The 22,049-nt window shown below is 40.4% G+C and overlaps 2 protein-coding genes across 2 annotated transcripts in view; one reads left to right on the top strand and one right to left on the bottom strand.

The window, feature by feature from the left end:
• The window catches only part of PSMD10 (proteasome 26S subunit, non-ATPase 10), a 53,836-nt gene that overhangs the window by 24,957 nt on the left and 6,830 nt on the right, over nucleotides 1-22,049 (bottom strand). The gene's annotated exons all lie outside the window — the stretch shown is intronic.
• Nucleotides 718-21,390, top strand: VSIG1 (V-set and immunoglobulin domain containing 1). The gene is made up of 7 exons (XM_062607425.1): nucleotides 718-851; nucleotides 4,179-4,339; nucleotides 16,266-16,464; nucleotides 17,887-18,042; nucleotides 18,715-18,834; nucleotides 19,350-19,479; nucleotides 20,771-21,390. The coding sequence occupies exons 1-7, from the start codon at nucleotides 803-805 to the stop codon at nucleotides 20,952-20,954; spliced, it is 999 nt and encodes a 332-aa protein (XP_062463409.1). The 5' UTR covers nucleotides 718-802; the 3' UTR covers nucleotides 20,955-21,390.

Genomic DNA, 22,049 nt, shown 5'->3' with positions numbered 1-22,049 from the left:
TAGAGAAGGCATTTTGCATCCAGCAAGGACAAAGTTATTGTAGTTAATTCTTCAAGTCCTAACCTTCACCCACGGCTTTTTCACTACATGAATCAGGCATTTACATTTAAATAAAAGCCAATATATTGTAATACCTTGTAATTCTGTATTAGTAGCATCCAACTTCATGGATTAAAAATGGATGAAATAGATTTTATTATGAGTTTAGAAGATAACTGTTACCTTTATTTTGGGGTGCTATTGAAGAGTTCAATTCAGAAATTTCAAGACAACCATGAGTCCAATGCAATCATTCTGTATAAAACTGTATGGGAAATAGTTTTACAATGAAAATGTACTAACAATGTATTATCTTCACATGCCCATTTTAAAAAAGAAATGTTACAATTTAACAGGAAATAAAGATTATTCCTTACTCACATTAGGCCTGACTCCAACACTGGTAATCAGATTGACTGCTAAATAGCTCCACCAATACTTTTCTTGTACTCACTGGAAGTACTTATGTAGGCAAATACTACTGACCCCTGCCAAAGGGGGAAAATCTGGGCTTCTCTGATTCAAGGGTTTATTATTAACAAAGCCCTCAGTTGCTCAAACCCCACAAAATGATTTCAACTGAACAGTCACACCACTAGTCGGAGAAAGGAACACATGTGATAAAGGAGGAAAATGAAAAAGCTCATTGACGTGTTGATATACAGCTGATAAGGAAAACAAAAACCCACCTAAAATAAACAACAGTTGAGTTTTAGTCGAAGCCCAAAGCAGCATCTGGTTGCTTTTCTCCTCCAGCGTCAAGATGTTTGCAACGATGCTGAAGGTATTTCCAGTTCTCGCCATCCTTACAGGTAAGTAAGAATAATAAACTGATCATAATAGCGCTGGAATAAAGGAACTTGTTGAAATAAGAGAGCAGGTGAACCTGACTGGCAAACTAGGAGACCACTCCAGATTCATTTTAGGAGGGAATGAAAATCATGGCTAGAATGCTATGCCATGTTGTGGAAATCAGCAAGCTGAGCACTCACTGGAAAGAGCTTTTGGTCAAGAACTGAATTTTAGCTTTGATAAATTAATGTTTTGCTCTAACGCCAGGAAGAGGCAAAGATCTCTCACATGGAGACATCAGGGTCTTTCAGGTGTTTTGAGGTTAGGTTTTCTCATGTTCACCTTTTGTTTCTCTTTGATAATAACCCTGGGAAATGCTATGGCTTCATGCTCAGGTTTACTTGGTCCCACCTCAACCAAAAATTTTTGGGGGATGCTTAACTTTAAGCATGCAAATAATCCCTGAAGTTAAGTGAGAACATTATACTTTGTGGAATCTAGGAATTATATGGTATATTAAAGATCATGTATTATTCATGTTTCAAGGACATTTCATCATGCTAAGCTTTATATTCAATATATACAGAAGCAGACATTTTAAGTCTGATGTTCCACGGAGATGAACAGCCTGTGTATTCACTAAAGAAAATGGAAGTTAGCTCCCACATTTTCAAGATGGAATTGCCTAGTTTAGATGCCAGAGAAATATTTTAAATAGCTGTTCCTGGTGTTTCAATGTTCTCTTTCTCTCACACACATAAACCGCACAGATTTTTGCCTTAGAAATGAGAAGTAATTCAGAGTTAGTACTGATACTTCTTAAACCAATGTCCTCTAAGTTTAAAATCTGGATTTACAACTAGAAGTGTGTCTGTACTGATGGGCACTGGCTGGTGGTTTCTATAGCGCCTAGGAAAAGATCGGCAAACGTGGATTTAATCCATGAGAGTTAAAATCTGCATGGGACTCCAGTGAAAGTGGACAATTCCCAATTAACTGCAGTGCCTTTCCCTGTAGCAAGGAAATGGTCTTACCATAACAGTGATGACTAAAAGATATGGATTAATTTTTAACAAGTTATAGTCTGTTCACACTGTTTTTTTCACTGAGTTACTTCTTACTCATGTGCTTTTTTCATTTAAACCCTGTATGTATGAAATGAGGTTACAAGTTTGAAACCTTAAACAGTGAACTAAACGCAAAGCAAAACTCTCATTAACTTCCGTGATGAGAGGAAAGGCTCTGTGTGTCCAGTTCGCTCCACGTTCAGTCAAAAGCTCCATCTTGCAATTAGTGATGGCTTTTAAGTAGCTTCAATGGACAATGGAAGTTTGATAGGGTTTGGCTTTATATTTTTACTGAAGCCTACATTTATATTGAAGCCTGTTTCAACTAAATGTATTTCTTCAAAATAGATAGCTTCATGGAAACGAGAATGCTTTGTGGAGTCACTTCTGCTAAAATCCATTCATTTTTCTGGAAAAGCCAGGTTCTGTGGCACTCCTGACTCCAAACTCAGAGAATGATAAGGGAAATATGTGGAGCAGACAGATGGAAAATGGACATTTCAGCAGAATGACCTTGTGCTGAAAGATCATAGCTTTAATCCTGCAAAGACTAGAAAATAAATACATGTAAACCTGGCAATAATTCTCTGCCCAACTCTGATTCTTAAAGCTGAGAACAGTGAACTGAGATATCTGAAATATTATATGGCTTTTATATTAGACCTCAGTGAATTCACAGGACGAGCAGGACTAACAGCCAGCACTGGGATCCTCTCTGTCCCCAAGGCAGGTTTAACGCATTTAGGTCAATCTCCAGCCATCCCTGTGGGGCTGTATTCACATATAATGTAAATCTTGATGCAGTTTAAACCTGCTAGTTCTCATCCTAGCAACCATTAATCTGGAAAGTACAACATTCTCTTCTTCCTTGCACTTAGCCTTTACTAAGCCATCAAACAAGGAACAGATTGAAGCCATCAAACAAAGAAAACAGACCCCGAAGAGTTCAGGCTCTAGGTTCAGATAGGTTTGCATATTGTAGCAACTAATGGATCTGCAAGATTTACATGGTTAAAAACGCCAAAATAGATTATATGTATTTTTTAAACAGTGTTTTCCCTCATAGGCTAATAATTTGAGAAAAACAGTCTTTCAGTATTACTGGAGGTTCTGCTTCAACTCCCAAAAGCAGCACCCAAACATAAGATGCACAGATATCTTATTGAGAAGAATATTCCATGTGTTTTGTCTCTATCATTCATATATGTGCAATAAGCCCATGTAAAAATTGTTATTATTATAACATGGAGTTCTCACTTTGCCTGTTTTGCATAGAAAGCTTCAACAGACTCATGTTTTCCATCACACTCAAAGGAAATATATTCTCCTTCAGAATCTTCAGGTGGTAGCTTTAAAACCAGGCTTGGTGATCTAGCAAAACCCTGAAATTCAGACTGATTCTTCTGACAGCTCTTGCTTTGTTGCCATAAGTCACTATTGTTAGTAACTCATATGAAGGAGAGAAACAGATAAATATTGTAAGATGGTGTTTGATTCCTTTCATTAATATGACTGTGTAGCCAAGACTGATCGCAAAACTAGGGAAAGGGCTCATATGTTACGTTTTCTCCCTTTGTGCTTTGAGCACAGCAAAAAGGGTTGATCAAGTTATCACATAATTTCTCACAACCCCCATAATAAAAGCAGTTCCAAAAAGCGTAGTTTCAAGTTATCAGTGTAAAAGCATTAGAATAGAACAGCTTCTGCATGTAAGCCCTAAGAACCTAAAGAAAACTGAAGTAGTTAGCAAAAGCAAAGAGCTGGGCTCCAACATGGGGGACCCATAGTGCCACTGACTCCAGTCAGAATGTAAGAATGCAAGAAGAGGCAACACTGTAGGAGATGGTGATCCACCATAAAGGAGATCAGACATCTAAAGGAGTAACTGAAAAAAATAAGGGTAAGAAGGATATAAAAGGGCTCAACACAGCTGTGAGTGCAAGTTGCAGGAGAGCACTACAAGTGCAGGAGAAACGTTTGGTTTAGCCACAGGCACTGAGTAAGCAGGCAAGTCTCTGCAAGTGAGAACAAGTATTTAAAAACAAACTCTGCTTTTTCAGAGTATTATTTGTTGTAAGAGCACAGGTAACCTGGGGATTTACTTGCTTATTAGCTTTTACCCAATCCCACCTTGACATCACTCAAAGGCCCACGGAAAGGGCACTGAAAAGAAGGACTGCACAAGCCCCACGGGTTTCCTCGATGGCACAGGGAGTGCAGTGCTCCTGCACGGCTCCCAGGGTCTGGCTGATCACTCCTCACCACACTTACTGCCCACAGGTCATGTCAGCAGTGTTGTGGTGACCGTCCCTGAGAAGACAGTGAACGTCAGTACAGGTGGCAACGCAACCCTTCTCTGTACATATACAAGTTCTGGATCGCTGGGAAACTTCTTTATCCAGTGGAGCTTTTACAGTGCCAAAGAGACCCAACTGCACACCGTAAGATATTTGCTTATTATATATTGTATATTATAACTATTAAGTTATAATTAAGATATCCTTAAGTCTTCAATGAATCTTATTGGTGTTCCCTCCCTAAAGACAAAGGACTGGGGTGCAGTGAAATTTAGGGGCAGATGCACAAAGTTATTTAGGCTCCCTAGCCCTACTGGCATGCCTGAATTGCTTTGGAAACTTACGAGAAGGTACAAAAGGGATTCAGATGCTCAAACAACTTTCTCCAAGTCGCACAGGAAGCATGAAGCAGAGCAAAGACCAGGTGTCCAAAAACCACACAAGAGCTCCAGCCCCTGAGCCAGCTCCCTTTTCCCTTTTCTGGCAGACGTTTCCTGCCATTGTGAAGGCTGATTTCCTTTCAAGGGTGAGACGCCCTTGCCTATGACAATGTGTCCCCCATTCCAGGATCAAACAAGTGCTCCTTGCCTCAGCCACTATGGCTACTGTTTAGGTGCTTGGTAAGAGCAGCAGTACACAACAACAGGCTACCAGCACAATGTGAGCAGTGAGTGTTTTGGCAGGACTATAGTAAGTTGTCACAGAAGGAAATGTGCCCATGGCAAACTTGTGTTGGCATTTTGCAGCATCCCATGGGTGTCATTGTGGTAGCACAATAATTACAGATCAAAGGCAAATGTTCCCTGCCCTTCCCGAGACCGGAAGATGCAATAGAGCCAAACAGAATAGGTTGAAGTATCAGCACAAAGGCAGCATCAGGACTGTGAAGAACACCAGGTACTGGACAGCTACATGGTGTAACCACTGCCCAAGCCTCTCACGTGGCTGTAAAGGCGTCGTAGAGCAGTCTGGTCTGCTTGGAGGGAGTCGGGGACGGGATGCGTGATTTCCTACACAAACTCACAATACTCTCAGACTTCAAGAGCTGACCATTAATCTGATATTTTGGTGGGGAAATAAGTCCATGAATCTCACTTGCATCATAACCTGCAGGGTAGGAGCTCCCATTATGATTTGCTCCTCATGACTGCTGAGCAATCAGCAACCCCTTCCTTTCTAAGAAGAAATGCTGATTAGAAGTGTTACTGCATCCTTGAAGATGACAGTGATTTTTTCCCATGTCCTGGTGCTGGGCTCGTGCCTGTCAGACATTCAGTCCCTTTTCTCTCCCACTGCTTTTATCCCGTTGATAACATTTTTTTGAACACTCCTGCCTGGTGTTACATCTGAAAGGTGATAGAAATCTGACTTAGAATAGTGTCACAGTCCACACTGAAGGTATTCTCATCATGTTCACCAATTTCCTAGTAATATTATGTTAGGAGGTTTGCCACTGCTGATAGAGTTATACCTTCTATTTGACTGATCAATTATACAGAATTAGACTGTCTGTAATTTGCAGAATGAACAGGATGTAACGTACTTGGCATTGAATGGCAATAGCTAGTATGTAAGAAATAGCAGTTTAACATAAAACAGAACTGCTCAGTACATCTCATATAAAGACTGTATCGGTGCTAAATACAAACACTGGGCCCATCCCAGATTCTGACTCTAGGTGAATGCCGGACCAACACATGCACACCTTGCCTGACTAATTGTATGAACAGCCGTTACTCATAATTTGCTTATTTCAAGCCTGAACTATTTTATTAAATGAAGAATTATTCATGAAAGGGTGGTAGCTGCAGGTTTCGTAAGTTGCACATAGTACAACATGTTGTAATTTTGATCCAGTATGTACCTCGTACATTTTAATCTCTTGTTCAGGTGAGAAGTGCAGCACTGAGATAGGAACAAGCCCAACTTCTCCAGATTTGGTTAGAGTCTCTCTGTTTCACTTGTGCCAAATTTTCCATATTGTAACGCAATAAGTGCAATAATTTTTCTGGTCATAAACAAGAGAAATAAGTAAATTGTAGTTGCAAGTATTTTAGAGGGAGAATCAGACAGTTTCAAGTGATCCAGGAGGGGAAAACCATTCACAGACTGTGATCAATGATGAGAAAATACCCCCTGAGGATCAGAACCATAAAATCCTGTGGGTGGTTCAGAATATACTCAACAAGAACTAACTGATTTGAGGCTACCAAATGTTAGGGAAACCTTTGGATCAATCTCTTCCTTACTCACTCCCGGCTCCTGCAGCTCCCACTGCAGGCAATGGGAATGCTGTGCCTATAAGGACTGTGAGAAACACGGGTAAAAACTGCATCTGGTTTTCTCCCCATTTGAAACTAATTTCACGGTAAATTCACTTTTACACCATAACACACATACATTTGTAATGGATTATTTGCATTTTCATTAAATGAAGTAGGCTCAGTCTGTAAAGGACATGGGTTAGTGACTAATCCCGTTCCCCCTGAGCATGGAGGCAACATTTCCTTTTGCTGCAGCACCAGTTATCCCTGGCTCGCATGCCCAGCCAAGCTCACAGGATGCCCTTCCCTCCTCCTGATGTGCCTGGAGGGTGCACATGTGTGAAGAGCTGCAGGACTCCTTTTAAAATGCTTTTAGCAATGCATTCAGTCCTGAGTTACTTGACCTAGTATCCTTTTGCCACAACATGGCAATTCCTTCCCATTTTGAACCTATTCACAATAAAATCAGTTAATGTGAGCATTGGGAAGAAAGGACTGTGGCTGCTTCTGGAAAATACGGTTTAAGAAATGATATAACACCACTGAACATGAAATTGGATTTTCAACTTCCCCCTAAACCCACTGCAATACGAGGTTGCTAGTTCTGTTTCAGGCTGGTGACTTGTGTGAGCTTCATAAAGGACTGAATGATGAAGGCACACATGTGCTCCTACAAGTTTAAACGAAAAAGTAATCTTTCTTCCTGCAAACCTGCCTTTGCCCTGGTTGCTTGGCACGTAGCTGAAGTTAAGTTACACGTTTTGTTCCAAGTAGGAAATACATGGATGGTAATGGAGGAGATTGCCAGCTTTGGCTTTCGTTGTTTAGATTAAATACTAAAATGCAAGTCAAAAATAAGTTTAATGTGCTGGTAAAATGACAAAACCGACTGCATTTAAAAGACTTGCACCATTTCTATTGAATATCAGAGCAGTAGCTGGCATTTTAAATGGGATTAAATAATCAGATTCTGAAATGTCATCAACAAGCAAACAAACAAATACTTCCTTATAAATAGAACACATTTTCCCTGGAAAAAAATATAGAAAATTCTGGTTCCATTTAAAATTTGCCCTTTCTTTCAGCAACTAAATGGAAAACATTTTCAAATTCTGTTTTTTTAAGTTGAAAATTTCTGCCAGATATTTTGAAGACAGAAAACTTAAAATTATATATATATATAAACTAATGCAAAAAAATACATCTTCTTATCTCACCTGCTGCAATTTTAACGTCTTAACATCTTAATAAATTCTAGGTATCTTGATGACCATGTTATTCACATGGGTAGCATATTCCCAATAATAAGATTAAGCAGAGGGGGTGTTCTCCATAACAAATACAGAGAAGGAGGAATCTTGATTTTAATAAATCATGTTTATGTAAGTAATTGAGAACATGGCTCTCTCTACAGTGGCAGCAAATAATAGAAAAAATTATAGAGTGTTAGAATTAATTAAGGCAAATTTATGTCATTACAATACCTTTGGCTTGAAGAACATGAGAGTTAAATTACTAGATTTTAGGACATAACATATAATAAGCACAGAGGCCATTTTCAATAATTTCTTCTTTTACTTTTTAATAAGACTATCAGTATTTTACTCTGCCCTTTATGTTACAGGTTTTGCAGAGTTTTTAAGTACGTAAGCTCAGGTACAGTCCTGTCTGGAGTGAAGTCAGTCAGATCAGGATCAGGACTAGTGTCAGTGCTAATTTAATGTCCCAGAGTATTCAGGACCAGATTTTACCTTGCCTCAAGGTGAGGCTGTGCTGCTCATCAGTTTGCAGCGCTGCTGCAGGTCTGCCTCTCAACACTGGCTTTGTGAAGCTGGCTGGTGTCTTCTGCTGTTTGTTCTGGTGTTTTCATTTCCTGTTCCACACTGCCCACCTTACACAATGCTGGTGCAGGTGTTCGACACTTGTTAAGTCTTGGCAGTTACACCAAGAGGATGAAATACCACGAACAGGCTGCTCACAGACAGGATGGTGAAAAGGGAGGCAGCAAACAGCGGAATGGCAGGTGTTCAGTGCTGCTTTGAAGGCAGTGCAGCTATGAACAGTGTATGTATAGAATGTAGAATATATAGTGTATGTATAGAATGTAGATCTTTTTACTGTTTGGAGCCTACTTTTGCTTTTTTTCCTGAGAAGTTTCTCCAGTGCAAGTAATTCCCCTCATTTGAATTATATAATGTAAATATCAACTCATGGAAAATAGGATGCCCTATGTATTTTAACTTTTTCTTCTTGCCATTTACCCCTTTGTGACCTGTCTTTTTAATGCTGAACTTCAGTTTTAAATAACAACCCCCAGCTAAAGATCTTGAGAACTTTCCAAAACTGAACTATCTCTATTTTATGTACAGGCAAACTGAGGCAAACACTACTTACTCTGCTCACACAGGGTAAGAGAGTAGATCACAGCCTGGCCATAGTTCATAAGGTAAAGTCTCAACTCCTAAAATCTACATGTGTGCTTCAGTTCATGCTCTGAGTCACTTGGCCAGCCTCGGTGTAAAGTACCTAAGTAAATGTTTGAAAGATTGAAGCCTGCTATTGACTCTGCACAGGCGAGGCTACAGCCTTGCAAAGCCAAATACAACTCCTGAACCCAGCCAGGGCCACACCTTGAGCCTCAAGCCCAGGCCACCCACTGTTAAAAGTAAGTGAAACTATCAGAGACACTGCATGGCTACCCCAGCTATGCCCAGGGCAGAATTCTTGACTGAAACTTTAAATTCACTAGATGAGTAAAGATCATGAATGAATGTTACTTGTAAGAGAAACTGAACTGTTCATAGACCTCTCATGAAAATGTTCTCTAAAATAAGGCAAGCTTGAAAGCACAAATGTGTCTGCTTCTTTCACCCTGAAACCCAAATTCAGATCACCAGCAGTCCCAATGCCAGCACAGTTCTGCTGCCCAGCTCACGGCAAGGCACAGGCATGGGCACTGGGCTGACATGTGAGAGCCAGTGGCCAGTCAGCCTTGTAAGTGTGGGGCTCCCATACAAACTTTTGAAGGAACAAATTCATCCCCATGTACTATGAGCAGTTCCTGACACTCCATCACATGCTGTCAGCCCCAACCAACCAAGATCATGTACTGCGGCGGCTGTTAGTGCTGCAAGGGACACTGGCTTGGGAGCAGAGCAGTCCATTAGAGTCCATGAGCAAAGACGAGCCTGCGCAAACTGCCTCCTGAAGCAGAACAGGAGGAAAACTTCCTGGAAAGGCCCCTCTGATACATGGACATTTCTTTTTGCCTAGAGGTGATTTTTAAAATCAAGTTTCATCTAGCACTTAGATGACTGAGCAGGCACTTCAAAGGAATAGCTTCATGGAAAGCAGGGGCAACGCCTCCAAGGCAGAGAAATGGAGATGCTGTTGCAATGTCATTGCAGTCACAGTGACACCCTGGATGTCAATGGGATTACTGGGGACTGCCTGTGGTTCCCTCTGGCACTGGGGTGACAGTCTGCAGAGAAAGGATAAAATAGACTGGTACATTGAAGCAGACAGTAGTGAGAACACAAAAGAAAGTGGAGACAAGTATAAAATGATCAGGTTGCAACTGATGTGTTTGGAGCAAACTTTAGACTCCAATCTTAGATTGCCTAGTTTTAGGTAAAACATAGAAATAAGATTCTGTTGCATCTCACTGTTAACAAGGCTTAAGACATCTGCAAAATCTGCTGAACACAAGGCACCCTGCCCCTGTGAACAGCACTGATGGGGAGCTGTGTAGAGCAGAGGCTCTTTGGTTTTGGGGGAACATTTAAAATCTCATTTAACTCTCAGATCAGCACATTTTTACTCAAATACAGCATTCCCCGTGTCATGGTATTCTGAGTATGGATGAAAAGTCAGTCAGTCATTGTCAAAAGATGGTGCATGTGACAGATGCACGGGGAAGATGTAGCTGGAGATACAAGGTAAGACAAAAAATAATCCCCACAATCTTCAGGCAAAAAAAGAGTTTAAACCGCTTCTGCTACTGTGCTACTGTGAGCCCTGTAGTCATGTTCTGGATTAATACCTCAAACCAGCACGTGACTGAGATAAGCTGAATCAGATGCATCATTCAGAGTTTTTAACTCACCCTATTGTGGATTGCACTTTTCTCTATCAAAATTGTTTCGGATGTAGCTGTTGTTTCTTCCCCACAGCTATTCTAGGTGGCTGAACTAGAGCCTTTAGGAATATTCTACCCAAAGGGTATCTGAAGGGCATGTCCACACACCAGGAGCCTCTGGGCTGAATGTGAGTGAGTCTGGATAGCCCAAAAAAACCCCCATCCTGGGTCTTCTTTCTAGAGTATAACATTTTGAGCTGTGATGCATACAGTGGGACACTACGCTGCCTGCTGAAATGGCCTCCTCTCAGCTTCCAGCTCAATTTCCCAGCCATAATCCATTCCAAACTCTCTTTGACTGCAGTGGGATTCCTATCTCACCATGAAGTACAGGGTACAACCCAATGCAAACGGAGGTCTCATAATAACTGCTGAAGAGCAGTTACACAAAATGCACTGAGAAAAGTTTTGTGCTCCATGCACTGTAGAAATCATTCACTACTAGTTCAGCCACAAGAATGATACTGTGACAACATGAAAGAGCTGCTTCTCAAAAGTATTTTGCACCAGTTAAAGCTGCTGAATGATTAATCCTCTCAAGGCTTCTGACTCCATCCTTTTCTTCTTCTACCAATGCGCAATTGTGACAAGATGCTTCTAGTCATTATCAACATCCTCAATTACCCATGCAGAAATCCCAGTGATGCAGGACATAAACCCCTGCTGCAGTCTGGCAGATCAGAGTTTTGACAAAATTTGTGTGAAAAGAAGCTGTGGATGAAAAAAGGCATTTGGGGCCAGACTCAGTCACATGACACATGTCAAAGAAACCAATGCATTTGCTTTCTTATCTAGCTGAGTTCAGAAACTGAGCCTTGGGCTTTAATTAACACTCTGAGTGTGTGGCATTTGTTCTCTAATTAGATGGCAAGATGCTTAAAGGAGTGATGAACATTTTTTTCCCTTGTTATTTTACAAATTCCGTCTGTACTCAGAATTCAAAAGGAGATAAAAGCAGTGAAGTTGTTAATATTCTCCCTTGCGTTTATCGTCAAGAAAGAGACTTTTAACAGTTCTTTCTCTAGTAGCTTGAGAATGTCAACAGAAAATTATAGAACACCCCAGTGACAGGTCCTTCTGAATGCCTGAGCTCCCCTGGCAAAGACTGTGAATTGGGTGCTGAACACATCAGCCTAGAGAAACATCATCAAATAGGATGGTGTAGCTTTGCATCTGCTCATGGGGGAAAGTGAGAAGGGCCTGTGGAAGGGAAGAAGGTACTAGAAAGGAAAGCATGTCCTGAAACTGCCCCTCAGTTAGGAAATCAAGACTTCTGTGGAGATGAAGAGAGATGTTTGTAACACATCTTCAAGTACATCTCATCTTACAGTTTTGATATCCAGATGTACTGAGCATTGTACAGCAATATTCCTCCCACCCCCTACTCCTGATGTCACTGCATCACATATTATGTAAATTCTGGTTTGTATTTGTCCTGCCCCAAGAAGAAAGGAACAGATGGAGGCATGTTTCTTCTAATTTACTGCCTGCTTTTTCACACACCCCCTCCACACCCTGAGGAAGATCTTTCTATAGAAGCTGTATAAAGAAAACTGTAGGTAGGCCCCTCACTCTCTGCCAAGCATCTGGCAGCCTTTGGAAATCCTCAACTCAGCCTCAGCTTTGCCAGCTGCTTCCTCTGCAGGCAAATACTCTTCTCACCACCACACTGGAAGAAGAGCAGCCCTCCCACAGGTCAGGCTAAAGGAAAAGGAAAGGACATGTGATTTCATGTACCAGATCTTTCAGAACTGGGGATACAAACAATCTTGTCTCCAGCATCTGGAGCACATAGAGATTACTGAGATTGTCTTTGAAACAAGTATGATCATTCCCAATTCCCTGTCTTGATTGTAACTCAGGTTACAAATGGGTACTCGAATAATTGTCCTCAACTGCCTTAGGAGTCGACAAGCCCAAATCCTTTTCTTGGTTGCAGCAGAAACTGTGACTGTGGAAATACATAGAAAACTATACCACTGCCCGAGAAAGCTGAGGAAGATGTCCACTGACATTAGTGGCTTTAGGCACTGCCAGGCCCACAGGCTGCACACCCAACAGAACCACAGTCCTTTTGAAGGTCAGGGGGACACCTTCTGGGGAATTCAGCTGTTTTACAGAGACTGGTGTTTCAGATGGAGTTATTAGGGACAGCATTTTGAGGAGTGATAATCTCCACTCTGTCAGTTGTTTCATTAGTCATCTCAGGCAGCTGCTCCCATGAAATGTAAAAAAACACCATTACATAAAAATTTGCCTGAGCAAACTAACTGGTAAGGAGACACAGCAACCATTACTGCACCCTCAGTATTGTTTTTTACACTGGTAAATCATCAACTTCACCAGAGCTGCTCATGATTTGCTTGAGGACATAAAAAGCTTATTTTTTTTTCAACAGAAGCACAGCAGATCTCTTACTTTTTTTTTTTTTTTTTTTTTTTACATTCAAAATGTTGCACTTTAAATCTATTTATCACATTAAAATAAAAAGGCTTCCAGGAAAAGGCTGCCATTGACTAAATTTACAGCTCTCCCATACAGACACTTTAGGAACATTTTAGGTGAAATGGAAAGAAATGTCAATGAGATGTGTATCTGTAGGAGGGAATATTAGCTGTCAGTTGCCCCCCCCCCCCCCCCAATCTTGTATATCTTCAACAGAAAACAAGTATTTACTGTCGAAATGGAACAGAAACATTTTTGCAATGATTTTCATTTCAGCTTTTTGAAAGCCACAAACATAAGCTTTCAGGGACAGCATAAAAGCACTTTGAAAAAGGGTTTAAAATATCCATTTTGAGTGTATTGTTTAGAATGGGCTATGAACTCACAGCCAGTTAACTGAAACATATTCCTCTTCCATGAAATTTCCTGTGTACACAATCCAATCATACCTCCAGGACAAGATATACACTCAGTAATTAATCACAACATTACTCAGCCTTTTTGGTGTTTAGCACCTTCCTTCAGGCAACAAACTCCAGAGCTAGTGAGATAAACATCACACAGGAGCAGAAGAACAGGCAGGAGCCTGCAGAGGAGCTGAAGGTGTTTCCTTTAGATGTTCCACTGCATTTACGTTCATAGCTGGGAGAAAAAAAAAAAACAAACACAAAACAAAACCCAAAACAGAAAGATTCTGTTTAAATCCATGTAGAGGACAAATATACTCTGCTGTGCTGACACCTGCTTCAGATTTAACAGTGTACACAAAGTATTTTCTCTGCACGCATTCAGACAGGAAGAGGGAACACAGTGGATGCATTTTTCACTGTATTGTATGAGGGCTTAGACAAATAATTCACCCTGACTTCAGATTAAATATACCAAGGACCACTTGCTCTTCCCTAATGTTAATGGCATGCCCTGACTGCATTCAAGACTTGTAGTGCCAGTCTTACTTCCCAGGAACCCGTGCTATAGCTAAGCTAGCACTCAGTGCTATTGCTTACTCTCACATAAATCCCAGATCACTCTAAGGTAGACCATGCAGTATTTATCCCCCTTTTCCAGTAATCAGGCCTTTTAGTAGGATATAATGGGCCTCCCTCTCCTCTCATGCAAGTAACATATTACTTCATTTAAGTCATTGCACAACTTTATTTTACATTAGTGTGAAGAGCTGATGGAAGAAGCTCTTTCTCTACCCCACTCAAACAGATGCAATTGATTGAGAGGAGATGCAAATCCAGCCAGGTACTGTTGAGATCTATATAGGAATGTCAGCTTAAGAGGAACCTGAAATCAGAAGTCACAGTTCTTGTAACTTTGGACTCTTGCAAGCAATAGTGTATCACTGCTCATACTTGGATAAATGTAGAATGAGACAAGCGTGGCCAGTGTGTTTTTGTAATTACAGGTAGATCAGTTTTTTGACATGTGATTTGCTTAAACGAAACCCCTTACTCTGAGCACTTTTCTTCCTTGGGAATACAAGTGTGTCTATCAGACTCTAGTTTTGCAACAGAGGTGCAATATTTTGCAAATAGACATTTGCAAAGCATAAAATCAGTCTCAAAACTGATGACATTGCACGCAGACAATGGGAACTGTCTATCCAGAGTCTATCCAGCTGTTCTGCACACTTTCCAACCTAGTCTACCAGTGTGCTCACACTGCACCTCTTACGGCTCCTCAGTACAACCCTCAGTTTCCCACATGTTGGAGAGGCAGTAGTGTAGCTTTGGCATTCAGAGCCCTGCATCAATTGTACCTGGTGTTTATAGTCCTGGGGCAGGGAAAGATAGAGTCTGGCAAAACTGCATTTGAGCTGGGGCCAAGCTGCAGTACTGGAGCTGCCGGTGCTGTGCAGTCTGGGTTCTGACCTTCATTTCAAAGCGTTATCATTGCATAAACCAGCTATGCTCTGGCAGTTTTGGGGTGTAGCTCGCCTTAAGCTAATAAAGGCTTTCAGATAACTTTGCTTAAAGACTTCAGTCAACACCGTATCAGGGTGGATAAATAGAATTAAGAATAAAATACTCTTAACTCAAAATGCAATCAGTTGCTCTGCAAAGTAAAGAAAATTATAATTCTTGCCTGCAGCATCCCTAAAGGCAGGGAACTTTGACTAAAAAGGAAATCTGACACTAATTCTTAAATAGACTTAAGGCTCAAGCCTCAGGCTACCAAAGAGGCTCCACAAAGAGCACAATGCAACCTCTCAGTTAACAGACAACAGGTTTGGGCTTATAAACTTGTGAGGCCAATTCTACTTGCATAGTGCTGTTAATTACAATTGATGCTAATGAAGTCAGTGAAATCAGTCAACATTAGATAGCAAATTTTTGCTTGGAAGGAAATCTTACATTCCTGATAGACATTTGTCCTTACTACATCTATAATTCTGCAAAACATTTTTTACTGTTCAGTAAAAGGGGGATTATTGATCCCACATAACTGCCTCTCCAAGCACTGAGGCCAACAAGTATTCTTGACTTCCACCTATGGTATATACTCAAAACCCCAAAATAGTCCATGACACTGTCTCTGACCCTGATTACACAAACAAGGAGAACAGTATCATTGCTCTAATTGCATGTGTGATGAATCTGCTGGTGTTCTTGGACTGTGTTTTTATTGCTTCCAAATTTACTGCTGACAGATCAGATACCTTGTTTGCTCAGACCTATGTCCTGTGGATTCATTTCAGTTCTGTTTGCTAGCTTCTGTATTTGGAAAGCTCTGCAGCCACTCACTTTTTTCAATGAGAGGTCTATTCTTGTCACAATCTTCTACTGCGCCGCTTATTAATAATATCACAAATTATCCATGCTGCAATTAGTACTGCTACTCATTGTGCATGACTTGGCATTTATTCACAGAATTGTCATAGAACAGTCAATGGTCTCACCTTTCTTTTTGCAAATGCATCAGTCTGTGACTGGAGTATCCACAAACAGCTACCTACTGTCCATTTACACGATTACAAAATCCCATTTCTGAAAAGGTTGTCTTTTAAAAACCACTAGAAACAAAAATGTACCACATTTTCCTGTCTGCTTTCTTGTGGGAGGGAGCAAAAAAGGGGGTAACATTAAGAGCTTAATCAGAAAGGGGGTAACATTAAGAGCTTAATCAGAAATCAACTGTATTCCAGTTATGAGCACCAAACAAAGCAGCAGGAATATCTCTTGTTATCAGACTAACAATTGATTCTTTATCACAGATCTACTATTATTCAGAAGGCCAGTCTTACTCCTATGGAGAGTTTAAGAACAGGATAACAGCTGCAACAGGTCCAGGGAATGCATCAATAACAATCTCCAACATGCAGCCCTCAGACACTGGTTCTTACACCTGTGAAGTTTTCAGCCCACAGGGTGATGCTGGACAGAGTCAAAAATCCGTGATTGTCAATGTGCTGGGTAAGCACCTCTCCTCTCTATTGTTGTACTGTCCTTTTCCTCCCTTATGAAACACTGAATTCACAGCTCAATATACTTAGGACCAGAGGGAATAACAGAACTGTGATAAACAAGGCCCATGATGCAGAGAAGGGGCTCACAGATGCATTGATGCAGAGATTTTCCAAGGGCTCTGGAAGCAGGCAGAGCCTGGGGTGCCCTCTAGCTTCCAGACAAAGCAGACTTGATAATCCCTCTGCAGCTCCCCTTGCTTGACCTACAGTAAAATCCCATTATGCCACAAGTGGAATTCACTTCAGATTCACTTTGTGCTCTCAAAATGCTACCTCATGTGATCAGGTAAGCAGGTAGCTGGAATTACACAGCTTCACTACATTCTTCATATTGGAAAACAAAGTGATATTAACTTTGATTAAAATAAAAAGCCCTTTCAGCTGGGAGTGACAACTTATTTCTCCTATGAGGAATGGCTGAGAGAGTTGGGGTTGTTCAGCCTGGAGAAAAGGAGACTCTGGGGAGACCTTATTGCCTTTCTGTTCTTAAAAGGGGCCTGTAAGAAAGATTGGGAGAGACTTTTTAGCAGCGCCTGTTGCAACAGAACAAGGGGTGATGGTTTTAAACTAAAAGAGCGGAGATTCTAGCAGGATGTGAGGAAAAATTCTTTACAACGAGGGTGGTAAAATACTGGAACAGGTTGCCCAGAGAGGTGGTGGATGCACCATCCAGGGAGACGTTCAAGGCCAGGCTGGATGTGGCTCTGGGCAACCTGATCTAGATACCCAGATTATTCTATGATTCTGTGATTCTATGATTACAGCCAGCCCCAGCAAAGACCAAAATTTCACTCATTTTACCTAATGTTGGTCATGGTGAATTGTGTAAATCTAGGGGGAGGCAGCATTACAGCCCAAGGGATCTGGCTCACCCCAATTCCCAGAAACTCTAGAAACTTAGTACAGGTTGGGTGGAAGTAGTACAAAGTCTGTTTTGGATGGAAGAAAGCAATAGTTCAACCACGAACAGGACAGAAAGGATGAAAAGCAGTAGATATGTTACTTCTTAGTAAGATAAAAGTTTGTACTAACCTATTCTAATAATTGCTTTTGTATTGAGAATTCATACCTAATCAGAGTGACAAATCAAAGCCAATATAAGAATGTGATTCCAATATCATTTGCCTATCTATTAAAAGGTATCTTAGGCCATGTATATATGTATATATACTTAATAATACTCAAATGGTCATGGGAGAGCCTTTGGTCAGATCTATGAACTCTGCTCTTGGATGGGAACCTGTAGATGGAATTCAATTTTACATGTACAATACCAGAACTAACTTCCTCTCAGTATATACTCATACCCCTCTCTTGCCCCTTGGTACATACCCATGATGTGTCTGTTCTCCTTGTTGTTATTTTACAGTCAAACCATCAACACCTTTCTGCAAAATAGAAGGAACTCCTGAAAAAGGCCATCTAGTCTACCTCTTATGCAGATGTGAGGAAGGATTGCCTCACCCTACCTACCGCTGGTACAAAGTATCTGACAATACCCTAAAGCCTGTGACTGAACAGCTCAGTACGTAAGACACAACCACTATACCATGTTCAAAATGTGGAGTTCCTTAGCACCAGTCATTTCTAACACTACGTATTACACATAGCAGTTAAACCTTATCCTCTTCTGATGGTCAATGTCATAAAACCATTATTTTTGCTTAATTCAAATCAACTGATAGCTGTCACAAACACAGAGCTTCTTTCTATTTAACACGAATTTCATGGCATGTTAAAGTCTTGCCTATGCCATTATTTTAAATTGCTAAAATGGGGGAAATGTTTATGCCATTTCCATTTCCCTTCCCTCAGAAATTTAAGTCAACTTAGAATAGTCTATTTGTTATTCAGGTGCTAAGACTTCCACCCTGAAGGTCTTCAGTTCCTGTGGCATTTTCATCTGTGAAGTTACACTGACAATAGTAGTGCGGGTAAAACATCAGGCAGACAGAGTCTATTACAGAGTAAGGGCCTATTTCCCATGTTCTAATACACGCCTACAGAAGCTACTCTAGTAATTTTCAAGGAAGGTAAATGCTTCTTATTTAAAGAATATGAAACTCCCCAAATGAATGCATAATCAGAGAACCCTGTTTCTAATTTCTTAATAGCTCTTAGTAAGACCAACTAAAGAAAATGGTTGGCCTCTACAGTACATAAACAGTAATCAGTCTCTGCTCTCTGTTTGTCACAGATCCAAACACTGGCATTCTTTACATTGGCAATCTCACCACCTTTGAAACTGGGTATTACCGGTGCGTAGCCAGTAACATCCTGGGGAACAGTACCTGTGAGCTTGACCTAACTACGAACTGTAAGTTTCATGCATGAAAGTAATCCCATAGCCGATGTAAGACATACACAGTTTGCAGGAAAATGCTGTGACAACTTTAAAGTATAGATTTTTTTTCAAGTAAGAACAGAATGGGCTTTGGAGCCCTCTGGAGTTTTCATCCAGGTATGCCCAGAATTTATACTGACCTGGACAAATGATTTCATACTGGGAGCAGGAGCTGAACCTCAGTCTGACTGCAGAGCCTTTACTGAGAACCAACAGACACTGAATTTAGAGCAGGCATAAACATCAGGTTTGCTGGGGCAGGGAGCTTAGCAACAAAACAGGAGGCAGCAAAGGTCATAAAAGCACATTTCTCTTTCCTAGCGCATCTTTGGCTTCCCTCCTGGAAATCCAGCTGTCAGTCAGTTGATCAGTTCTCTGAATTCAATGCCTTCTTTCCACTAAAGGCTCCTCTAAATTTCCATGGGATTTTGCTAGTAATACTTTTTTTAAAAGTATTTATATATCAAGTAATCCTTTCTTCTTTGCAGATTCAGATGGTGGCATTGTTGCTGGAGCATTAATTGGAGCAGTTCTTGCAGCTGCTATCATTTGCATTATTGTTTGGGTCTTAAGCAAGAAGGCAAAAAAGACTAAGAAGACACCAAGTAACGAGATGCAGTAAGAGTTTTGTTTGCTTCATTTTAAGACAATTATTTCTGTAAAGCACTGCTAATAATTCAGCACTGAGGTAAAATATAATTACTCTAATCATTTTTGAAGGGTCAATAATGCAGGTTTTGGGAAAACTTCCAGAGTGAAAATATTTGCTTTTGTGTGACTTTTAAGCTGTTGCTCTTGTAAGAGACATTGCCACTACCCTCTTCCATATATTTATAGGCAGCTACCACTTAGCAGTATCTAAACTAGTAAAATGTTTTTTAAACCCTGCAAACAAAATGTGGCAAGTTGGAAAAAACAGTTTTTAATATTTAAAAGTTAATGGTGACTGCTAATGGCAGGTGGAGGAAGTAAAGAAAGGAACAGAAGCTAAAGGTTGCCACAGCAAATGTACTGGATTGTGCATTACTGGATTTAAACACAGCGGGCGCAATTCAGTGCTATTTGAAATTACAGGACACATGCTTGGGGTGCTCTAAGGTGTCTCAAATGGCAAGAGATACAAGGTTTAGGCAACAGAATGATGTTAAATGCTAAATGAATACATACAGCTGAGGACAGAAAAAAAATGTATTTGTCATCTGGACCCTTCCCTGTAGCACAGGTCTAAGACCTCCTGATGCAGAATTCCGCTAATCCACACCAATGGCGTGTCACTCACACACCTGATTTCTGCTTTCAACTGATGTACATTAACATCTAACTGTGTGCTCAGATCCTAATAAATCTCACTTCATTAAACTAACCCACTAGCATCTGATCTTTTTTACATGTGAAAATGCTTAAATATCAGGGCTTGGTTTATTATTTCGATGAGATAAATGGAATCTATACCTGTTGCTAAAAATCTTTCTCTAGATTTTAGCTTTTTCATAACTCTTTTTTTGACTGCACTCTATTTTTATACACTTAATGGGACATGGGATCTGCATGGAATTTCACAGAAAGCTCACACCAAGCAGTGTGTTCTGCAACCTCTCCTCAGACTGTTTGCCAGCACTCAGTTTCCTATTCTGCTTTCCTGGTGTAGCATTTAAATATACTAAAATCCAGTTCATTCTAACAGGATCACTTAAGCAATGACGCAAATCAGTCTCATTATCTAACACATTGTCACTCTTTCTCTCTTAGCATCAGTGATGTTGTAGCCTTTTTATGTCTCTTGGAACAATCATAATAATATGGGGGTTACTTTAAGACAACAAAACCACAAAGACTCATTCTTTTGAAAGAATCTAGTGTAGATGGGATTTCAACATGTGAAATCACACTTCATCCTGTCTTCCTGCAGAGAAATGGCTCAGAAACAATCCAATGCAGAGTATGTTCAGGTACCTAACGAAGAAAACATTCCTCCAACCACAGTTCCACCAAGCAACGCAACAAATGAATACCCTAGTGTTGATGAAACAGCAGCCTCTGGAACACTTCAGAATGATGAGAAGCAAGAAGCAGAAAAAGAAGAAACAGCCTAGTTTTAATACAGTTTTCCATGTCAGCTTTGGACCCCTTTATATAAAAATTGTTGTCATTGAAATAACATAGAGGCATGACTAAAACTTGGATGGGTATTTGTTTTGTGAACCGCTGTGCTGCAGATTGAAAAGGGTCTGTTACACATGCACTTTGTGAATAGGTGAAGATTTGGCCTTTAGAGTTAACAAAATTTCATTTATTATCTGGTTATAATTGTACATAAATATAAGTCTAAAAAGACTACCAGTCTTTTATCAGTCTAAAAGACTATTTTGCAACCTATTTTGCAAAACTAATTATGAAACAGGCTGGAGCATTTATCAAAGTAAAAGCTTTCCAGTCACCTCTCAGTGATGCTGTATGATCTATACAGATCTGAACCACAGCAGTCTTCTCCAGAAACAGTGTTAGTCAAACTCATGTTTCCTGTGCACCAAGGACAATCATCATGCCCAATACACTGCAGTGTTTAAAGGCTCTGACTTTGCACATCAGAAGTAAAAAGAAGTTTCATCAATGTCCATCAGAGTGCAGAAACAGATGTTAAGACCTGGAACAATGATATCTATTGTGTTTGGATTCCACTTACAGGGAAAAAAAAAAAAAAAAGGCCTGGAAACTTCTACCCTGTTGCTGCCAGATGTGGAATACATTTTGTTAACTGTTTTAAAGTTCCCAAGGCACCAGCATTCCAGAGTTGTGTGTTTCAGCAGTTTTCATTTTCAGTTTAATGGAACTAGCATTCAGGTACTCAGTTCAGACTTCAATTGACTGGTTTCCAGACAACAGGACCTGGAAATCTAAATCCCTTACAAGGCTTGTTATGACAGGCACAGAATATCAGATTCCTCTTGATACACAGATAGAGCTGTTTTAAAAACTTGGAAATTAATACTGCTTGCTGTACAGCACACTAGTTTTTACTGCTTCCTCTGCCAGAGATGATTTAAATCTATCTCCAGGCAACTGGTCTACCAACTAAGCAACAAACTCGTGCTACTTCCAGTCTCTTTAGCTCAGTGTAACTGACTGTTTTCTATAGGTGAAGGCATCAAGAGGAAGGTTAAGTAGTGCATGCACACCACATCTAACAG

This window comes from Pezoporus occidentalis, unplaced genomic scaffold, assembly GCF_034315485.1.
Source record: "Pezoporus occidentalis ecotype Australia unplaced genomic scaffold, CSIRO_AGI_Poc_V1 ctg123, whole genome shotgun sequence".
Taxonomy (NCBI): Eukaryota; Metazoa; Chordata; class Aves; order Psittaciformes; family Psittacidae; genus Pezoporus; species Pezoporus occidentalis.
Note: the sequence above shows the minus strand (reverse complement) of the source record. Positions and strands in the feature narration are given on the sequence as shown.